We start from the raw sequence: 18,696 nt of genomic DNA, 5'->3' as shown, positions 1-18,696 counted from the left end.
GAACAAGAGTCTCATTCCTACAGTTTCACAGTCAATGTGTGGTCTCCATATTATTCTTCAGAGAGGCAGTTCTTATTCAAAGCCAAGAGTGTCTATAAGATAAAGGATGAGGCTGGTTTCGACCTAGATTAAAGTTAAGACTTCTGTTCCTGAACTACTTATATCAAGTTCAGAAGTATTTAAACAGACTTGACAGTGCTGCAAATTAGCCTCATGACTTATAATTATGACTTGTGACAATGAAAGCATATTAAGACGGTTCAAGTTGCTAGACTGCCATAAAGTGTGAAGATCAATTGGCCCAAGGAAGACATAAAAAAAGTCTCGTTTAGATTATGAGACTTCAAACTAAATGAAGGTCATGGTGTTATCAGTGACCTCTGGACTAGTTGGTTCTAAATGTAGTAGTATCATTTTAAAAATCTTGAACTGCATACACGAATTTAATGATTCTTTGTTGCCATTTGATGAACCACACATCTAAATAGAAACACAAGGGGGAGCTCTGTCAGCAAAAGGTCAAAACTGGGGAAAATAACTGTAAAAACAGAAACGAAACTCCTGCACAGAGTAGGGCAATTTTCACCGTTACAAATATCAACTAGTGACAATGGATGTCTTCCGATGAACAATATTCACTGAGTACCTATAATTATCACATGAGTTATTGCAGACAGAAAGCTATAATTTACTTTAAATAATTGAATATTTCGGTGCTGTTTACACCTGAATTGGAACTCTTCCACATTCACAGTACCATCCAGGATAAATCTTCATAATTATACTTATCAAGTATTTAATTAAAAATATTATATGTAGGTACATAAGAACATATACAAACAAAGTTATTTTGAAAAGCGAGAGAGTTAAAAGCATGATAAATGTACAATATGCATAAAAATTATTTTGGGAAAATCCAATTTTTGCACAGAAATAAGAGTTCTCTAAAAACAGCATTAGCTTAATATTTCTTTGAGTTTTATAAGTTTTAATGATACGGATTGATATGATTTTATATTGATAAATTTTTCTGGATATTAAATTTATCAAAACAGTATCATAACATAGAATAATTTTTGCAAATTGGACGATGGACATCAAGCGAGTTCCAAATAACATTTTTAGACCTTTGTCAATAAATACAGAAATATTTTGGCCAATTCATGGAACAGGAGGAAGTTGCAACTCTGTAGGTATTACTTAGTATAAATAAGCCTGAGAAGTGACTCATAGTTTAAAAACTGTTACCTCACATGAATAAGTGGAATTTGTGTAAAATTTGCTGCATACTTTTACCTTCTCTCACCTTCTTCTGGGCTAAAAAATTAACGTTTCATGTGTACAACACACAGTACGTGGCAGCAAAATAAAGTACCAACACCTAACTATAGATCGACATAAAATAAGTCACAGTCTAAAGTTCAGCACATGGTCACCTGAAACCTCTTGACTGCAATCCACAACCAAATGTGCCTGGCACTACATCATATCAAATTTTCATATAAAACTATCACCATCTACCAGCTAAAGATTTTGTCATAAAAAAAGTTTCAAAGTAATAACTTCTAAAAAATTAATATTAAATGGCACTTGAAGTAGTTAGGATTTGGCGCAAAAATGCCACAAGCATAAATTAAATATACACAAAATTTACAAGAGAGAGGAAAGATTATTCTTATAAGATTAATTGAAGTTATCGGAAAGAGCAATTGTTCATGGACATATCATGTGGCATAGAAGGGATGTGTTTTCGTTTTGGATGGTAAATGAATTTGCACTGAGGATTATCAGACGAAGTGCAGAGATTTGAAAAGATGCGGATATACAATTACCTATTCAAACAGAATTTCTGTAATAACTTCAAGCCATATGAAATATCCAAGCTAATATTGAGGCAACGATAATGCAGAGAAGTTAGTTGAACAGACAGCAGAGACAGCTTGACATAATCCATCAACCACAGGGACCCAAGCAAATAAATCTGTTCTCTTACAAATAGGTGTGGGCGACAGACAGTTTTCTTCATCATCTCCATCAGGACAATCTACATGACCATCACACAATTGGTCTCTACAAATGTAGTATGACCCATCCCCACACTTGACCTTGTCATCAGCCCGACACTGATCTTCTGGTGGTCGCTGAGCAAGTGAGGGCGTTGTTGGCTGAACTTGAGTTGTTCCGAAAGAAGACCTGAGCACCGCTGGAGTTTAAAATTGACCAGTCTTAGCAGGGTAGGAGGGTAAGGTTGAACGATGAGAGGAAAGTTTAGATTAGGATTTAAAGGATGATATAGCAGTGAACGATTTCTACAAAAGTTATCTTCTTAACTTGAGGGAAAACTAAAAAAATGACTTTCAAAATTATATTTTTTTAAAGCGATTCATTCCTCAAAAAATGTATATTTGTTTGAAGGAAAATTTTGAAAACTTTGGACTTCACAATGATGTGGAATTTTGATGAAGATTTATGTACATGTTGCTTGAGGTAGAGTTGTTGAGTTAGAGCCGTGCAGTTATCATTTCAAGTGAAACAATATGCTGGCGTTAACTAAGAAAGTATTTGAATCTAATCTAAACACTTCGTAAAGATTCCGAGGCCAAAGAATATCGGATAACAATTTAGCTCAAGGGTTGTTCATAAATTCTTTGATTTGATCCTGGTTTTTATTGGAAATCCTGCATGCTACATCGCTGTAGGAGGCTAAAAACGTTGACAGATCATTAATACTATCATAGTCTATTTATTAACTTCTTACAAACTTTGTTACAATAGTGAAAACAGCCTAACTACCTTATGAGAACTTGCTAGAGGGAGGTCACAGTAAGTAACATACCCAATCATATTTATCAAAACTATTATGTCAAAAGTAACCTTACGGATTTCATACTTATTTGAAGTGATTATGTAAAAGGAATCTCATATCATGTAAAAGGAATGGGAATGAGGATGGATAAAATAGTTAATTAAGGAAATTCAGGTAAATGGAGACTTCAATATTTTAATAGTTCCCGGACTTGTCAGGATTTTAGAAGCTGACTTTCATTACATTTACAAGATCAACTTATAATTTTTCATTGGGTCCATTGCAAAAGTCATAGAATTACAATACTTATAATGATTGAAACTTACAGGTCATTAAGTGATAATAGAGTCTGTGCATCATGGAAAGTGTCTTCATTTAAAGTTGATTACAAAGTATAAAAAAATCATGAAGGTTAAAAATTTGTTGACTTGAAATGCAGCTCATTTAGTCAAAAATTTGTTGTCTCACACACAAAGAAATGTATTTTGATTGCGTTGTTTCATTATTTCTTACTTACATTTTATTTACCTCTAGGAGAACCGTGTCAAATGAATTTTCCTAATATTTCTATTGCTTTTTATTACCCATGTGAGAAAAGACTCTGGAGTTCATAAACTTGTTCATAAGACTATTCTTCTCTGAAAAAGTAAAATGCATGTGAAAGTACAGAAACAGCACAGACAAAATACGTTCCTTAAGGTGCAAGACGAAAAATAGGGCAGATTTTTTATAGTCTTGATGAATACCTGGAATGCTGATGCTGCCTGAAAACTTGTAAAACTTTCAAAACCTGCTAAAACATATATCTTTTTTTTCAAAATGTTTACTCGTGTAGCTGTAAAGTAAAACAGAAGATGAATGGGAAGAGAAACCAAAAAAGGGGGGAAAAACTTACTTGTGGGACACCCTAATTCATCGGAACCATCAGAACATTCTTGAGTTGAATTACACCTAGCACTTACAGGTAAACAAGTGTCAGATGGAACGCAAAAAATCTGATTGGCAGTGCAAGATCCAGGTGTACCCACTGATAAATAAACAAAAAAAGAAACAAAACCAAAAAATAATAATGGGAAAATAATATAGGGAAAAATAATATTAAAAAAATCACCAAAAAGTAACAAAAAAATAATACCTACAAGGTAGGGAATTAAAAAAAAAAAAAAAAAAAAAAAAAAACAGTGGCACAATGACAGAGTTAGAAATTCAGCATTAAAGCACATGTTTTCATATCAAAATTTTACACAGAATATGTTAAATGTACCGAAAACTTTCATAAATTACATCACTGAGTGAGCGATGAAAATTCATAAATAACAGCAAAAACAGTAAGTTCAAACATTCCGCTCCCCAAAAAACCACATGTTCTTAACTAAGGCCAAAGTAGGCATTGAAAGCTCGTACAAGTTAAAAATGGTCAATGTCTATCATAGTCTGCGTAAAATTTCGGCATATATTTTGGTCCTTAATTTCTATCCTGTCTGGTGAATCGTTAACTGGGAGGTGACCGGAAAGGTTTAACCATTCTCCCAGGAAGAGACTTCATTTTCCAAAGAGTAATGGCTGTTTCATGAAATGATTACCCACTCCTCCCTCCAACTTTAAAAACTCTCCATTCCTGAACAACTGGGCTAACTCCCATCAAATCATCAAATCTACCTGTGTTTTTGGATAGACTAGATTTGGCCTCCACCATTCGATGCCCCCACTCTCCAACATTTATGACTCAAATTACCGGATTTTTCTCATCAAAAAGCCATCTAAATGGTTTAATACACACCATTAAAAATATGGTCCAGAAGTCTTTAAAATTATTCAGAATATAGGCCTTCAATTCCTGCAAATTATTAATGGTTGGAAAAAAATAGATGTATGTACAAATTGTGGGAGAGAGAATCTAAATGGCTATCATATTCATTATATAAAGCATCGGATTGATACTCTTTTGCAGATTCCAGGCTAAAGTACGGTATCTGCAGCCTAATTGTTGAAATTTTGTGTTTGTCAGGTGGAAATGGATGACATAAGTTAAATGGCGAAGCATGATTGGTCGGCTATGTCTTATCGTTTCTTTGTTGGGTGGAATGGACGACAAACTAACGGATACTTAAGAGATGCCTTTAATTTGTCGTCCAATCCAACCAATAAAGTACGACAAAGCAGCGATAAGACATAACCGACCAATCAATCTTTGCCATTTAACCTATGTCATACATTTCAACCCAACAAACACAAAATTTCAACAATCAGGCTGCAGGGGATATAAGGATTGTACGTTTGCCTTTCGAAATAAAAAAGTATAGAAAAACAAAATGAAAAAAAAAAAACCCAAAATTAATCAAAACAAAGAAAGATAAATAAGTAAAAAAAGATGGTAAGTTGAAAGGGTACCAAAATTTAATGAAGTAGGTGCCCAAGCATGGCACACGGAAATGCAAAAGCCAAGCAGATTATCTTAGACTTTCCATAAATCAGGCTTATTTGAGTGAACTTTTGAGGCCACCTGTAGTTTTCTCCTTTTGAGAAAGAGAGAGAGTTTGCTAAACATTAGAAATTTTTGGAAGTCAGACTGCTGCCAAGTTCTCTTACCAGAGAGCATTCTTGGCAAAATTTCAAACACAAGCAAAAGGTTGCAATATGAGAGATGCAACCCCCAAAAATGGAATGGTTTTAAGAAAACAGCTTATCCAGATTTTAACGAGAACAACCCTCCAAATACTGTTCCAGAATTGGACCGCATTCAGCAGGAAGGAACCAAGCCTTATCAGCTATTGCTAAATTTAACTGAGCAACTTAATTTTTTACAAGAGAACATTTGTGCGGATTTCTCTGAAAATGTTGAGGAATTTGCTTTGTGCTATGCAAAAATTCACTGAAATTTGCACAAAAATCTGCACAACTGTTTTCATGTAAAATATTTAATTGCCCGATTAAATTTGGCAATAGCTGACGTGGCTTGAATCCTTTCTGCTTAACGCAGTCCAATTACGGGTGATAGCTCATGTGCAGTCAAAGAAGTTATTGATATTAACTTACAATTAAAATCTCTAAATGTGAAACCACTTTCTTCGACAGGGAAGTGGCCAATTTTTCTTCGTGTTCGAATGATATCGTGCAGTGTATCATAAACGACTGACTTGTCATGGTTGTCTATTGCCTCAATATCTACGGTGGCTTTGAGAAAAAACATGTCTTGGACAGGGCTGTAAACACAGAAAAAAGCGCATTTTAAATTTTTTATCAGAAAGTTTTTGGACAAATAAATAGATACTGATAAATTTTAATGAATATACTACAGTGAATGGCCGTAATATACACATGAAGGTTGAACTTCTAGCCTATTCATTTCACACGGCAAGACTTTTATATAATGTTGCAAAGGAAATACAGTAAAATATACCTGAATTCTTCATCTATCACATATCGACGGTGTAAGTCGGCAATCACATAACTTGTTTGCATTGTCAGAGAATTTCCGCCTCTTTGTTATTTTTTTAAAGGAGAACAAATTGAAATCATTCCTTGAATTTTTTGTAGAATTTTTACGCACCGAGAAGAAAAATCACAGCAGTTTCAATGAGTTGCCGTTGCGTAGTTTCCCGTTTAAAAAAGAAAGTATGACAGGAAGTCTGCGACATCGCAACCAAGTGCTATGATTTCCGACTTACACTGTCGATATGTAAGGAAGGCTGATGAGGCACGTTTATACATTAATCTTATTTATATGTTTTTTTCTTCGTTTTCTCCATACCTATTTTAGGCCGTTTAAATGTGTTTATGTGCATTTCCAACGATCTAGAATTCGGCTCAGGCTTCCTCCACAATTGACTACTTTTTTGGTAAAAGAGCATATGAGGCTTTCAATGCTGCTATGGATGTGCAATTAGTTGTAGCATTTGCGGCAGATGAAATTTATTCACAGTCAACTTACTTCTTCACAACAGCAAGAAAAAACTCGGAGCAAATTCAGGGAACAATCAAAAGCAAAACTGTTGGAAAAGTTACTTACGACTAGAGAACCACGTTCCACAATCTTAGCAGCATTGAAAGTCTCATGCGCCCATTTACCAAAAAATGCCTCAATTCATACAATAACTGAGGTATTGCTGGAAAAACTTTTTAAACAATGATACTCTGAATTACTCAATCTCATTCTCATTGAATCTTTACTATATCGACAGTGAAACCACCAGACCATGTTTCTCGTTTGCAGTGTTTAAAAATCTCTGCTCCCATTTTATTTGTTTAACGAAGAACAAATAAATTTCATACTTAAAATTTTCACAGGGTATTCTCTGCAAGGAAAAGAAAAATTATGGTAGTTTTCAAAAATTGATGTAGAATGGTTTTCCATGTAAAAAATAAAGTATGACAGGAAGTCTACAATGTCGCAAACCAAGATACGTCGTCTGGTAGTTTCACCATCGATAAGTGGAGGTACCCTTGTGTCAGTCTTTGTTTGGATACTTAGCTATCAAGTTTTCTTATGAGCATCTTGAGCGATCCTTGAGGTAAATCTTCAGAAGACACAAATAGAAAGAAAGATAGAGAGCAAATCCAGCCTTGGGCAGAACTAGGAACTTTTAAAAGGGGGGCCAGAAGGACACCTTATCAAAGAGGTTCCTCGATTTTACTAGAGGACAGCCTGACCGGAGGGATCTATTAAACTCCCTGAGCTGCAAAGGAGGGTTCAGGGGATTTGCAGAGCTTCAGAGTGGGGTCCGAGGGAACCTATAAATAACCACAGCAACCAAGCATAACACACCTACTTAGATACAAAATTTTAGGTGTTTCACTTCATACGTAGTTATGTTCAAAAAGTCTAGGAGCATGTATGTATATGTATAGGCCGCTTTAACGGCGCGCTAGGGCGCTCTGCAACGCCTACCCGCCCTGATCTGTCATGGTAGTGATCCTCCGGACGCTGGCATCTCTCCATCTCTTCACAGATGCCCTCAACCCACTGTTTGGCTAGACGCTCTCTCTGTGGCCTACCTAGGGGGACCCACTCCGACACCTTCTTAGGCAACCTGGTATCAGCCATTCTCTGCACATGCCCATACCATACCAACTGCTTGGTCATGATCTGCTTGGGTATGTTAGACATATGACTACCATCTTACTCAAAACTGCATCCGAAGAAATGTACAGGTTTGTCAACAGAGATTTTAAATGAACACAAAATTACGTTAGACTTAACACTTCTCTACTTACGATACAGCAATGAGGTTTGAAGAAAACTGGCCAAGAAAGCGAAGGATGTCATCAATTGCTGAGGACAGGTTCGCAGACAGCTGCTTGAAAACCACGCTCTCATGATCCAGATATTGCTCATTGTACGGTTCATTGATGACTATTGTTATTCGATAGAAATCTGCAATTGAAGAAAAATTTCAGCTGATGAAACGAATGATAACTTATTGGAGTAGTCGATCACCTGGGGACAATCTTTAATTATGACTGATGATCTAAGTACCATGATGGCCGTGAATACATGGAAAACATATAAATTAATTGATGGCCGTAACCAAAATACCTCAATCCCTTCTTACCGCCTGAGAAAAATTAAAGCAAAAATACTGTCAATTACACTTGGTGAGGGCAGAATCTACAAAAACGAATACCTACATCAAAGAGTCAGCTTGTATCTTTCAGAAAAATAAATGCTAGGCTAGAACCAGGGGAGAGTTCAGAATTTATTTCGCGGTTTGATAGAAAATGTAGAAAACCATGTAGATAACAAGTTAGGTGCAGACACGAGAAACTTCGAGGCATAGAGAAAAAAAAGGAGGTGTTTGCATTTCGGGCATCTTGGAATTTTTTGATGACTTGATGACGTAGGTGGGTACAGTGTGAAGGGGACGTCCCTGTACCCAGCTGTACCCACCTACGTCATCAAGTCATCAAAATACTCCAAGATGCCCGAAATGCAAACACCTCCTTTTTTTTCTCTATGACTTCGAGGTTATAGGTTTAATAATCGAGAATGTTTACTTTTTTTGTTTCCGCTTCCGCTCTTCTTGTCTTGGAGGGAAAATCATGGGATTTCCGGTTTCGTTTTGGAGGGAAAATAGACGCGGGAATTATGAACTAGACGCGGGATTTTCAAATTGACGGACTTAATCTCAACGTGCGCTGCTACCACAAATAACACGCATACGTTCTCGAGCGAGGCAACTTTTCTCTCTCTAGTTACCTTTGTCTTTCATCTCTCATTTGAAAGGCTCATCAAGTAATATGATGAGAATATGTGATCATTAATTAATGTATCAATATGTAATTTTACAGTGTGAATTAGAAGTCCCTTTCACTCCCTCTAACCTTTTCCCTATTTAGGGTAAAGATTATCCAACTTTTTTTTTCAAACAGAAAGACCTTCATCCTTGATCGAAAGGGTATAAATAAGAAAACTTTTTGTGCAACCCCAACGTCAATATCTCAAACCGTTTCAAAATGAGGACCGGTTAAAGATCAAAATGGCCGAAAATTGGCGACTCAGCTTTTGCTGATGGATTTGCCTATAACTTCATATGTGGAGGTATTTCAGCATCAGAAAACGAATTTGAAGTTAGACTTTTGAAAAAAAAACCATTTTCAGCAATTTTGAACATTAACCGGCCGCTGTTTTGGAAGATTCAATACATTTTAATGATTCAAATACAATGTTTAGGGTGCGTTTTTGTAAGAAACACGGTTCCTGCGAGCTCTCCGAGTACCTATGAGAATAATCGCAACCCGTTTTAATTCCGCAGCCGGAATGCATTAGGAAAAGTTTCGGCAAAATTATCCGGATGGTGACTACACTTTTAAAAATGATTATTCTTTCAAAACAGCATTTTTCAACACGCCGTTGCAAAGAAGCGTGTCCCTTTGAGTGATTGACTCCAGCCGACGAGCATTTCCCGGCGGTTATAATTGCACCGTTCAGAAGCAATAAAAGGAAAAACAAAAACAAAGCTCATTCATTAAAAGCTCGTTTGGCCGTTTTATTCGGCTGGGCAAAAATGGGGAGAGTAAAATATGCAGCGGAAAGCATTAGAGAAGCGCTTATAGCAGTCTGCGGGGCTCTGAAGTAAAAATTGTGAATTCAGTCAGCTTTAAGAAGTGAGAGACTTAGGTAATCGACCAAGTTAAAGTCAAGCATGAATGGCTTATTTGAGAGTGACAGCAAAATGTCCAATTCGAGAAAACGTGAAATACATTGATTTCTTGAAGGTTTCTTGATAACTTGGATGGAAGGTGACTTTTAACTGAAACTAAACCGCAAACTCAAGATCCGTTCTTGTACTGGATTTTGCAATTAGGAAACTGCAATTTCTGGCTCAAATTAGAAACATCATATGTGCCGAGAGTTTCCTTACGCAGGTAGACCGTTCCAGAAATGAAGGACGATATCGTAATTGCAAAATGTGGTCCAGTTACGGGACGCTCTAAGGTGTGCCAGCGTTAAACGTATATTAGCGCCTGCAAGACTTTAGGAATACTTCAAGCATTGCGCCAAATAGTGCGTTCGGCATAGGGCCCATATCAGCGCCTACAAGACTGCATGAATACTTCTCGCATTGCGCCAAACGGCCAGTTGGAGTGACACGCATATTTATTAGCACTTATAAGACTGTAGGCATGCTATGTCATCATTATCGGCTTTCTGCTCCAGTTTTTACCATAATTAAAGGTAAAATGCGTATCTTCATGGTAACTATTCAGAGACTTGGATGATATTGATTTTTTTTTTCTTGTTACATTAAAAGAAAATAGAACGAACAAAAATATCGCGTCGAAATTTTCGATACTTTTATTTGAGATCATGTAGATGAACTTGCGGAAACTTTTCAGAAAAACTGTGCGTAGCTTTTTAAAAACATTTATTAAAAATAAAACATAAAATTTGTGCATAACGATGCAATCAGAGATAAATACACGCTTTTCATTCGAGTGCATCCGTCAGGTTTTGAATCCATCCATCTCTTAAAAAACTTACATGGTTTTTCTACGATTTTTTACATGTAGTTTTTTTCAGTGGTTGGCATGGCAGCTACAAGGCCCTGGTCAACTTTTTAATCGTCTATGAAAGCTCTCTGGGCCATTCGTGCTGCGAGGGCTATCCATCGAAGAGAGACATGACCGTAAGTGAGGAGGGCTTGAACAGTCTTCGCAATGTCGATATCTACCACTAACTACCATGGTTGCCAGATTAACGCTTCCTCGTTGAACACTGAATATCCGCGCAAAAATGTGAGTTTTCAATTCCAGAAAAATTCGCGCGATCCTATTATGCATCTCCAAAAGGGTAAAAAAGAGGGCATTCGCGCAATCCTATCGCAGCCGTTTTAAATGGACTACAACTTGCAATTAGGAACGAAAATTTGTGGATCATTCTAGAAACAACATTTATGCTATTAGTTTTAATATTCAAATGGGCGTTTTTATGTATGCGCCAGAAATTGTAGTTTCTTATTGCGAAATGCAGTGCAAATATTTATCCAACATACGAAAGAGGACGTGCGTTAAAAATTGTTTCGTGAGTGATTTAAATGAGACTCTCAAAATATTTTTACCTCACCCTATTAGAAAATATTCTGCAGAATGCATAAAAATATTAAGCTACTTCTGAAAAAATTTCAAGGAATGATGTTGCATTGATCTCCCTTAAAAAAATGAAACAGAAGCGGAGATTTTTAAAGACCGTAAACGAAATACGTGGTTTGATAGTTTCACCGTCGGCTTGAGGCTAGAAATGAATAAGTGATTTTTGAAATGCAAACGGAGGTACCTTACACCGTTACTGAAGAAAAATTACAAGCTTACACTGAAAAGGGAATAAATTACTCATTTTTTTTTTTTAAAAAAAAAAAAAAAAAAAGGTTCTGATAATGATAGGCATGGGGTGAACTTTTATCATGCTAAAAAGTGTCTAAAATTAAGAAATTAGAAAAATAGAACTGTTCACGTTTTATTCTCGCCTTTTTTTCTTTTGATTTTTTTCTTTTTTGTAGGATCTATGTCCATTACGATTATTATTTTTTTTAAAAAAGCTTTCCCTAGAATACATTTGATGCTTCAAACGGAACCAATTTGTTTTGATGACATTTACGAGTAAATCATGGGTTTTCCCAAGAAGGAAGCCTCTCGTCCTTTCCAGACTCTACTGTTGCCAGATATGCTGTTTTTCCACTACTTTTCTCCTTTCAAACTGATGTAAAATATTCACATTATCGCACGATCTGGCAACGCCGGACTGGAATAAAAGGTGGAATGAATGAAAAATTGAAAAGTGCAAAGGTGAAATCCCTCGAAGTTTACATTAATGGTTGTAATCATTATGGTTTTCAGGTCAATAAAGGAATTTTCTTTTGTTTGCTTGTGCCGATTTCACCTGGGAATCCCAAAATGTAGGGATATTTTGGAAATCGAAGCCACTCTTTTGTCTTTGAGGAGAACAAGGAAATCGTTGAAGACCTCGAGGGCTCGGAACTTCTGGTGGTTCGGTTAGTCGAAGTTGGGCAGCCGTAGGGTGTGAGCTTGAGTGGACCGCGTGTGATAAACGTGTAATTGAGGTGCATTACCATCAGTGTAGTTTCATGTTCGGTGCTTTATTATCATATTTCTTCTCAGTGAATTATCCCGTGAATATGGAAGGTGCAGTGAATAGTCGAAGTTTACTTTCATGTTGTTTTCCATTCGCTGAAAGTTTAAATCTGCAAGCCTCTACTTTTTCTGTCCAGATCGGTAGTTTGCTGTGTTTTACAATCAGTGGAGTTACTATTCGTCACTCGTGTCAGTTGTCATTGTGCGAATTTTCGGCAGTCTTTTTTCCGTGATATTCCTACGAAATGTGGTTTGAGGATATCGTTTCGGAAGTCATTTTGCTCATGCGTATGTTCCTCAGCGTTGATTCGGTAAGCCATCACCAAAATGTTTTTTTTTTTTTTTTCTTCTTTTTTTTTTTGGGGGGGGGGAGGGGGGGAATGTGGTTACGTATAATATCGAAGGCTAAAGTGCGAAACCTTGTATCTGCATTGAAATTTCATTTTTTTTTCTCTCGAGGAAAAATAAGTAAAATGTACGGCTTGACATTTTTCAAAATATTCTGCAAACAGGAAGGAGAAATCAAGGAAGTTTTTAAGAACTTGCGTTGACTAAGTTTTTCAAGGGAAAAATAAAGTATGAAAGGAGGTTTGTGACGTCGCAGACGGAGATACGTGGTTTCGCACTTTATTGGCCAGCGATTTCTAATTTGAGGATCCTGTGGCGATTTTCTTTCGATCTTCTCGAGATTCTTTTCACAATCAGTGGAGTTATTATTTTGCCACTCGTATTTGTTGTCATTGCATGAGTAGCCTTTTTTTCCGTGACACTTCCGTGACATCTGGTTTGAGGATATCATTTTGCTCATACGTATACTCCTCAGTGTTAATTGGGTAATTCTCTTGATTATATTATCGAAAATCATATCATTTTGAAGGAGATGCTGTTACTATTGGAGATCGAAGCATCGGAGTCGGGGAGGGGGGGGGGGGCGTCTTTTAGAATCTGAGGAGAGAAGACGGGGGGGGGGGGGTTGTCTTTTCGGCGATGAGAAAGTAATTTGTTCTTCTGGGACTTTTCTTATTACCGTAGGGACTAAACGGTATTTCTAAGGCAGAGAATAGGGTTGATGAGGAAGAGATTTTTGCAGAAAATTAAATTTAACCTCGGCCCGATCACATGGCGTCTTATGGGACAATCTAATAAGGTTTTTTCTCTGTAATTTTAAAAATTTTCTTTGAAAACATCTTAACTGCAACAAGCATTATATGCCTTTGTATCTATTTACAGGATGTAAATTACATTAAATTTACAAGGGTATTATGCAACCAAGTAACGATAGATAATGCAGATTCTCATTTTCATCCTCATTTTTCACACGCCCATATTTACAATTTTTCATAACATCATGACAATATATGTTTGTTTATTTCATAAAGATCGGAGAAGGGAGCTTAGTTTGCAGGGATTAATTGGACTGCATTTTGCAATTTAGAACTATACATTCTGGCTCTTTTAGAAAAACACTTATGTGCATAGGGAAACTAATGGCACATACGTTGTTTTTAAACCGAGCTAGAATTTATGGGTCCAAATTGCAAAATGTAATCCAATTATCAGATCTGTAAAACCAACCAAGAGGCACATTTCAAAGTTCAGGTTTTTTTTTTTGATTTTTTTCCAAATTGGGGAGCCAAGACCCAAATTTCTTATGGTTACAAAATTTCCACCTTTATTTTAATTTTTCGAAGAGAAACAAGCAAAATTTACAGCTTAAAACTCAAACAAAATATTCTGCGAACAGAGAAGACAAATCAGAAATTGAATAAATCTTTCAGAAATTAGGGGGACCAATTTTCTCAAAAAAAAAAAAAAAAAAGTATGACGAGAAGTCTGGAAAGGCGGAAGCGGAAACGCGTGGTCCCGCACTTACGCAATCGCGATATGGAACTTTTCAATCGTTAAACATCGATTATTATTGACCAAATGACGTAAGAATATTGTGATTTTGTGGTGTAAATTGCAGCGTTATTCCATTATTTTGCAACTTAATTTCAATATTTTGTCAAGCTGCGCTACTTGAGAATGGCTTCATTCTGTATAATAGACAATTTATAACAATGTAATGTTGAATTTTTCTCTGAAATCGTTTAATTTTTTCTTTGCAGCCAATATTTTTCGGTCTCGCCAACATTCGACAAGGCGATGCATGGAGATGGAAATCTTCACCCTGCATCAGAGCTGTTCCTGACCTCACGGATCATCACATCATCACGGTAAGATCCCTCCAGCTTCCTCATGATTCGATAATTAACTTCTAATGAATCGACTACTGTCAGTAAGCGGACATATTTCTGCCAAACGGAACTATGTGCATAAGGACGTGAACCTTGTTATGTATACATTCTAATGGATGTCAGGGCTCAAGTCTTAATGCACATAGTTCCGTTTGACAGAAACACGTTCAATTTCAATTTTTGAAATTAGCAGCTAAAATATTTAAGGCGCTTGGAGGACAAGGCGCATAAGTGCAGTTTTTGAAAATAAAGAGATTTCAACGACACCGAAAGAATGGATTGCTGACTTAACAATTCAATTGTTAAAAAAAATGTCCGGTGTGTTTCAAATGTACATTTTACAATAGTGGAAAGCTAATTTCACCTCGGAGATGTTTAAGTCAGCATTTTTTTATTGTAAAATCTACATTGAAACACGTCTGACACTTTTTTTTTACCACAAAATTGTTAAATCAGCAATTTCTTTTTTTCCGTGGATTTCGAGTGAAACTAGTCTTAATGCACATTCTGTGGAAAATAACGTACGAATTCCAATTTTAAAGTAACCAAAAGCCAATTGGAACTTTCTTGTCGCCATAAGGATCCACGTAATTCCGAAACTTCAAACAAGTATTTCTCCAGCATTTTTTGTATTGTAAAATCTACATTGAAACACATCTCGACATCTCGCACTTTTTTTTTTTACTACAAAATTTTTAAATCAGCAATTTCTTTTTTTCCGTGGATTTCAAGTCTTAATGCATATTCTGTGGAAAATAACGTACGAATTCCAATTTTAAAGTAACCAAAAGTCAATTGGAACTCTCTTTTCGCCATAAGGGTCCACGTAATTCTGAAACTTCAAGCACGTATTTCTCGAAGTATCAAAAACTGCACTTACGCGCTTTGTCCTCCAAGCCCCTCATTTCTCCTCACCGCTGATGATCATGGCCGTTGTTATCATCCGAGAAATTTAAGTAGAATCAGCATAACTGCATTTCACGTTGCCTAGTTATTTTCCTGATATTATATTTTTTTAATATTGAGAGTTACGGAACATAACGCCTTGAAACTTTTTCAGAAATTATCCCCGATTCTGCGGAATAAATTTACTCGCCGATTTCTTTACGACAGGATTTAGTTTCATTTTCTGTCGTTTCCCGAACGAAAAAAAGTAACTTTATTCCAAGGTTGATAACTTGACTCGAAAAATTCAATTTTTCACGATAGTAGCTGTGAAATTTTTATCCAAATGTTTTTCGTTTTTGCATGAGATCAGAAGAAAGAGCAGTGAAATTTCCAGTTAATGCCCAAGATTTTCCTATAAAAATTCCAATTTGCGAGGCAAAATTTGGCAACAATGAAATGTAGTTACGTTCGTTCGTGGGGGAGACAACGAATTAAGAAAGGAAAATAGACTAAATTTTGCTGCTAGACAAATTTAGCTAGCAAGTCTTATTTCGAACGTATTGAAATCGAAAAGAAATATCTTAATTGTTACCTAGGTATTGAAACCCACGCGAATACAATTATGACAGGACCTAAGTCACAATGTAGATAGTTTCTTCCTGTCTAAAATTCGTCCGGTGAGCTATAATTTCTTTTGACTTAAAAGAAAAAAAAAAAAACAATGGTTACTTTTGTTATAAAATACGTTCTCTTATGAGCGAGCCTGAGGTTAGGTATCAAAATCTCTTATTACTGCAAGGCTAACCAATGGGCTAGTTGCGCTGGTCACAGAATCGTGTTTTGATGCTTGATTCTTTAGATTAGCTGGAAATGATAAGATCTTCCAACAGCAACTTTCTGCGTTCGATATTAATCGAGATATCGCACATCACTGGAAAAAAACACATTGGATCTAGAGTTCAGACTCTTAAAAACATCGACAAGAAAAAGTACTCTTGATTTAATCAGATTTAAGCTTAAATCAAGAACCAAGCCTCTTAATTTGAGCGGATTTCCTTTTGATTTAAGATTAAATCTGCTTGAATCAAGAGCCCTTTTTCTTGTCAATGTTTTCAAGAGTCTGGACTCTAGATCCAATGTGTTTTTTTTTTCCAGTGATTGAAAAACTCGGTTTATGACGGCATCCACCGCGGTAGTGACAACCTCGGTTTCTTCCACCTTGCTTTCATCCTAGTTTCGCGTTAAGTAACCAGTGCAAATGTGTGTTTCCCTGACTGATGAAAGAGAGGTGGAAAAAACCAAGGGTGTCATTACTGCGGCGGATTACGCTCTAAACCGAATTTTTCAAAGCGCGATATCTCTGTCAATATTGAACGTAGAAAGTTGATGTTGGGACAGACCTTAATATTTTCAGCTGATCGACAAAAATCGAGCATCAAATCACGATTCTGAGACCATCGCAACTGACCCATTCTTTGCAATGGGGAGCGTTGCAATTACGATGATTTAAGCTGTTTTTTTTTCTAAAAAAAGGTCATCCATAGGAAAAACATATCTTCACCTTCCGGCCAAAGTATCACAAGCGCTATGCGATGTTCAAAAATTTCCGCCGCCATTACATTTTTTGAAGGAGAAATTGTTCAACGAAGCTGTCCAAAAATATCACTGATTTTTTTTTGTGTTGTCGTAAAATTCAGTGAAATTTTCGGACAGCTTCGTTGAACAATTTCTCCCTAAAAAAATAAAATGGCGGAGGGGATTTTTAAACGTCGCATGGCGCTTGTGATATTTTGGCCGCAAGGTGACGATATGGTACAGAATCCTTGCATGCATCACCTAAAGTCACGGAAGAGGGGGGAAGGGGCGAGGGCACTTGAGCAAAGCAATGATATGTAACAATTTTGGACTAAATTTTGCAATTCGGAACAACAATTTCTGTGAAAACACTTATTTGCATCGGATACTACGGGCACTCACGTTGTTATACTTCCTGCGTGCATTTAATCTGGTGAAGGGTGAGCAGAGAGCTGTCTGAGTCAACGTTACATAATTTGGACTAAATTTTGCAATTCAGAACTACAATTTTTGACTCATCTGTAAAAGCACTTGTGCGTGCATAGGATATTAATGGTACTTACGTTGTTTCTAAACTGAGCCAGAAATTATAGTTCCTAATTGCAAAATGCGTAGTCCAGTTATGGGTGGATCTGTGCGACGAGATCTTCTCCTCCGGGAGAAAATTTTTCTTAACTTTTTGCAAACACCTGAACAATATTTTTCTACGCCCTAAGATTTTGGCTTGAAGCTTCACGAAAATTTTTGAGATTTAGGATCTAACTTTCTATTTTAAGGAATTTGTTGACTGAATGATAAGGTTTCTTCTTATAGATCTAGTCACATTTTTCGGTGAAAAGGCCCCGGTGCATTGTTATGGAGGGTTAATTATACATGAGTAATATGTTTCCCTCCGCTTCAATAGCCTCAAGACTCATTTAACCCTCATCTATCAAATGGATTGCATTTTGCAGAAAGGAACCACTAGCATTGCACTGCTGCTAAGATTGTGCAACTTTTTTTGTCTTGGAGGAAAAATCCGATTATCCCTTCATAGTTTCTATTTTACTCGCTAAAAACTGTAAATTTAAGACAAAAATTACTATCTAAAATTCATAGTTTTTCACAATTTCCGCAATTTTATTGCAAAGGATGAAGTTGCACAATCTTAGCATCATTGCAATGCTAGTGGTTCCTTTTTGCAAAATGCAACCCAAATAAAGGTCGATCTGACCAGACGCTTGATAAAAATATATAACTCGTCACCTCCCACACGAAGGAACGTAACTTCATTCTATCGTCGCTAAATTGACTCAAATAATTAATTTATTTTACAAAGTTGTGCATGTGCAATTTGTATCGATTTTTCTTATTCTTGCATGAAATCGAAGGGAAAATCAAAGAAATTTTTAGAAAAATCCAAGATTCTCCTAGCCAATGTGCAATTTAAGAGGGGACATTTGGCAACATTGACATGCAGTTACGTTCTTTCTTGCGGGAAACGACGAACTCTCTTAATTTTAGTTTTAGTGTGCTTCGGCAAGTGAATCACAAAAACTTTTATTATTGCTATTCATTGCTTGTTTTTTTTTTGCAAAAATAAAAAAAATCCACCTGCGGTAA

General features: G+C 36.3%; 1 protein-coding gene across 1 annotated transcript in view; it reads right to left on the bottom strand.

The window, feature by feature from the left end:
* trol (terribly reduced optic lobes) overlaps positions 1-9,015 on the bottom strand; it is a 194,500-nt gene extending 185,485 nt beyond the window's left edge. Inside the window, exons 1-5 of the mRNA XM_072296440.1 lie at positions 9,003-9,015; positions 8,021-8,180; positions 5,843-6,009; positions 3,702-3,833; positions 1,994-2,203 (exon numbers count right to left, since the gene is read on the bottom strand). Coding sequence (XP_072152541.1) covers positions 1,994-2,203; positions 3,702-3,833; positions 5,843-6,009; positions 8,021-8,180; positions 9,003-9,015 — 682 coding nt within the window. The remainder of the gene's footprint in view (positions 1-1,993; positions 2,204-3,701; positions 3,834-5,842; positions 6,010-8,020; positions 8,181-9,002) is intronic.
* Between the last annotated feature and the right edge of the window lie 9,681 nt (positions 9,016-18,696).

The sequence above is a fragment of the Bemisia tabaci genome, chromosome 2, assembly GCF_918797505.1.
Source record: "Bemisia tabaci chromosome 2, PGI_BMITA_v3".
Lineage (NCBI taxonomy): Eukaryota > Metazoa > Arthropoda > Insecta > Hemiptera > Aleyrodidae > Bemisia > Bemisia tabaci.
This window is presented reverse-complemented; position numbering and strand designations above follow the sequence as displayed.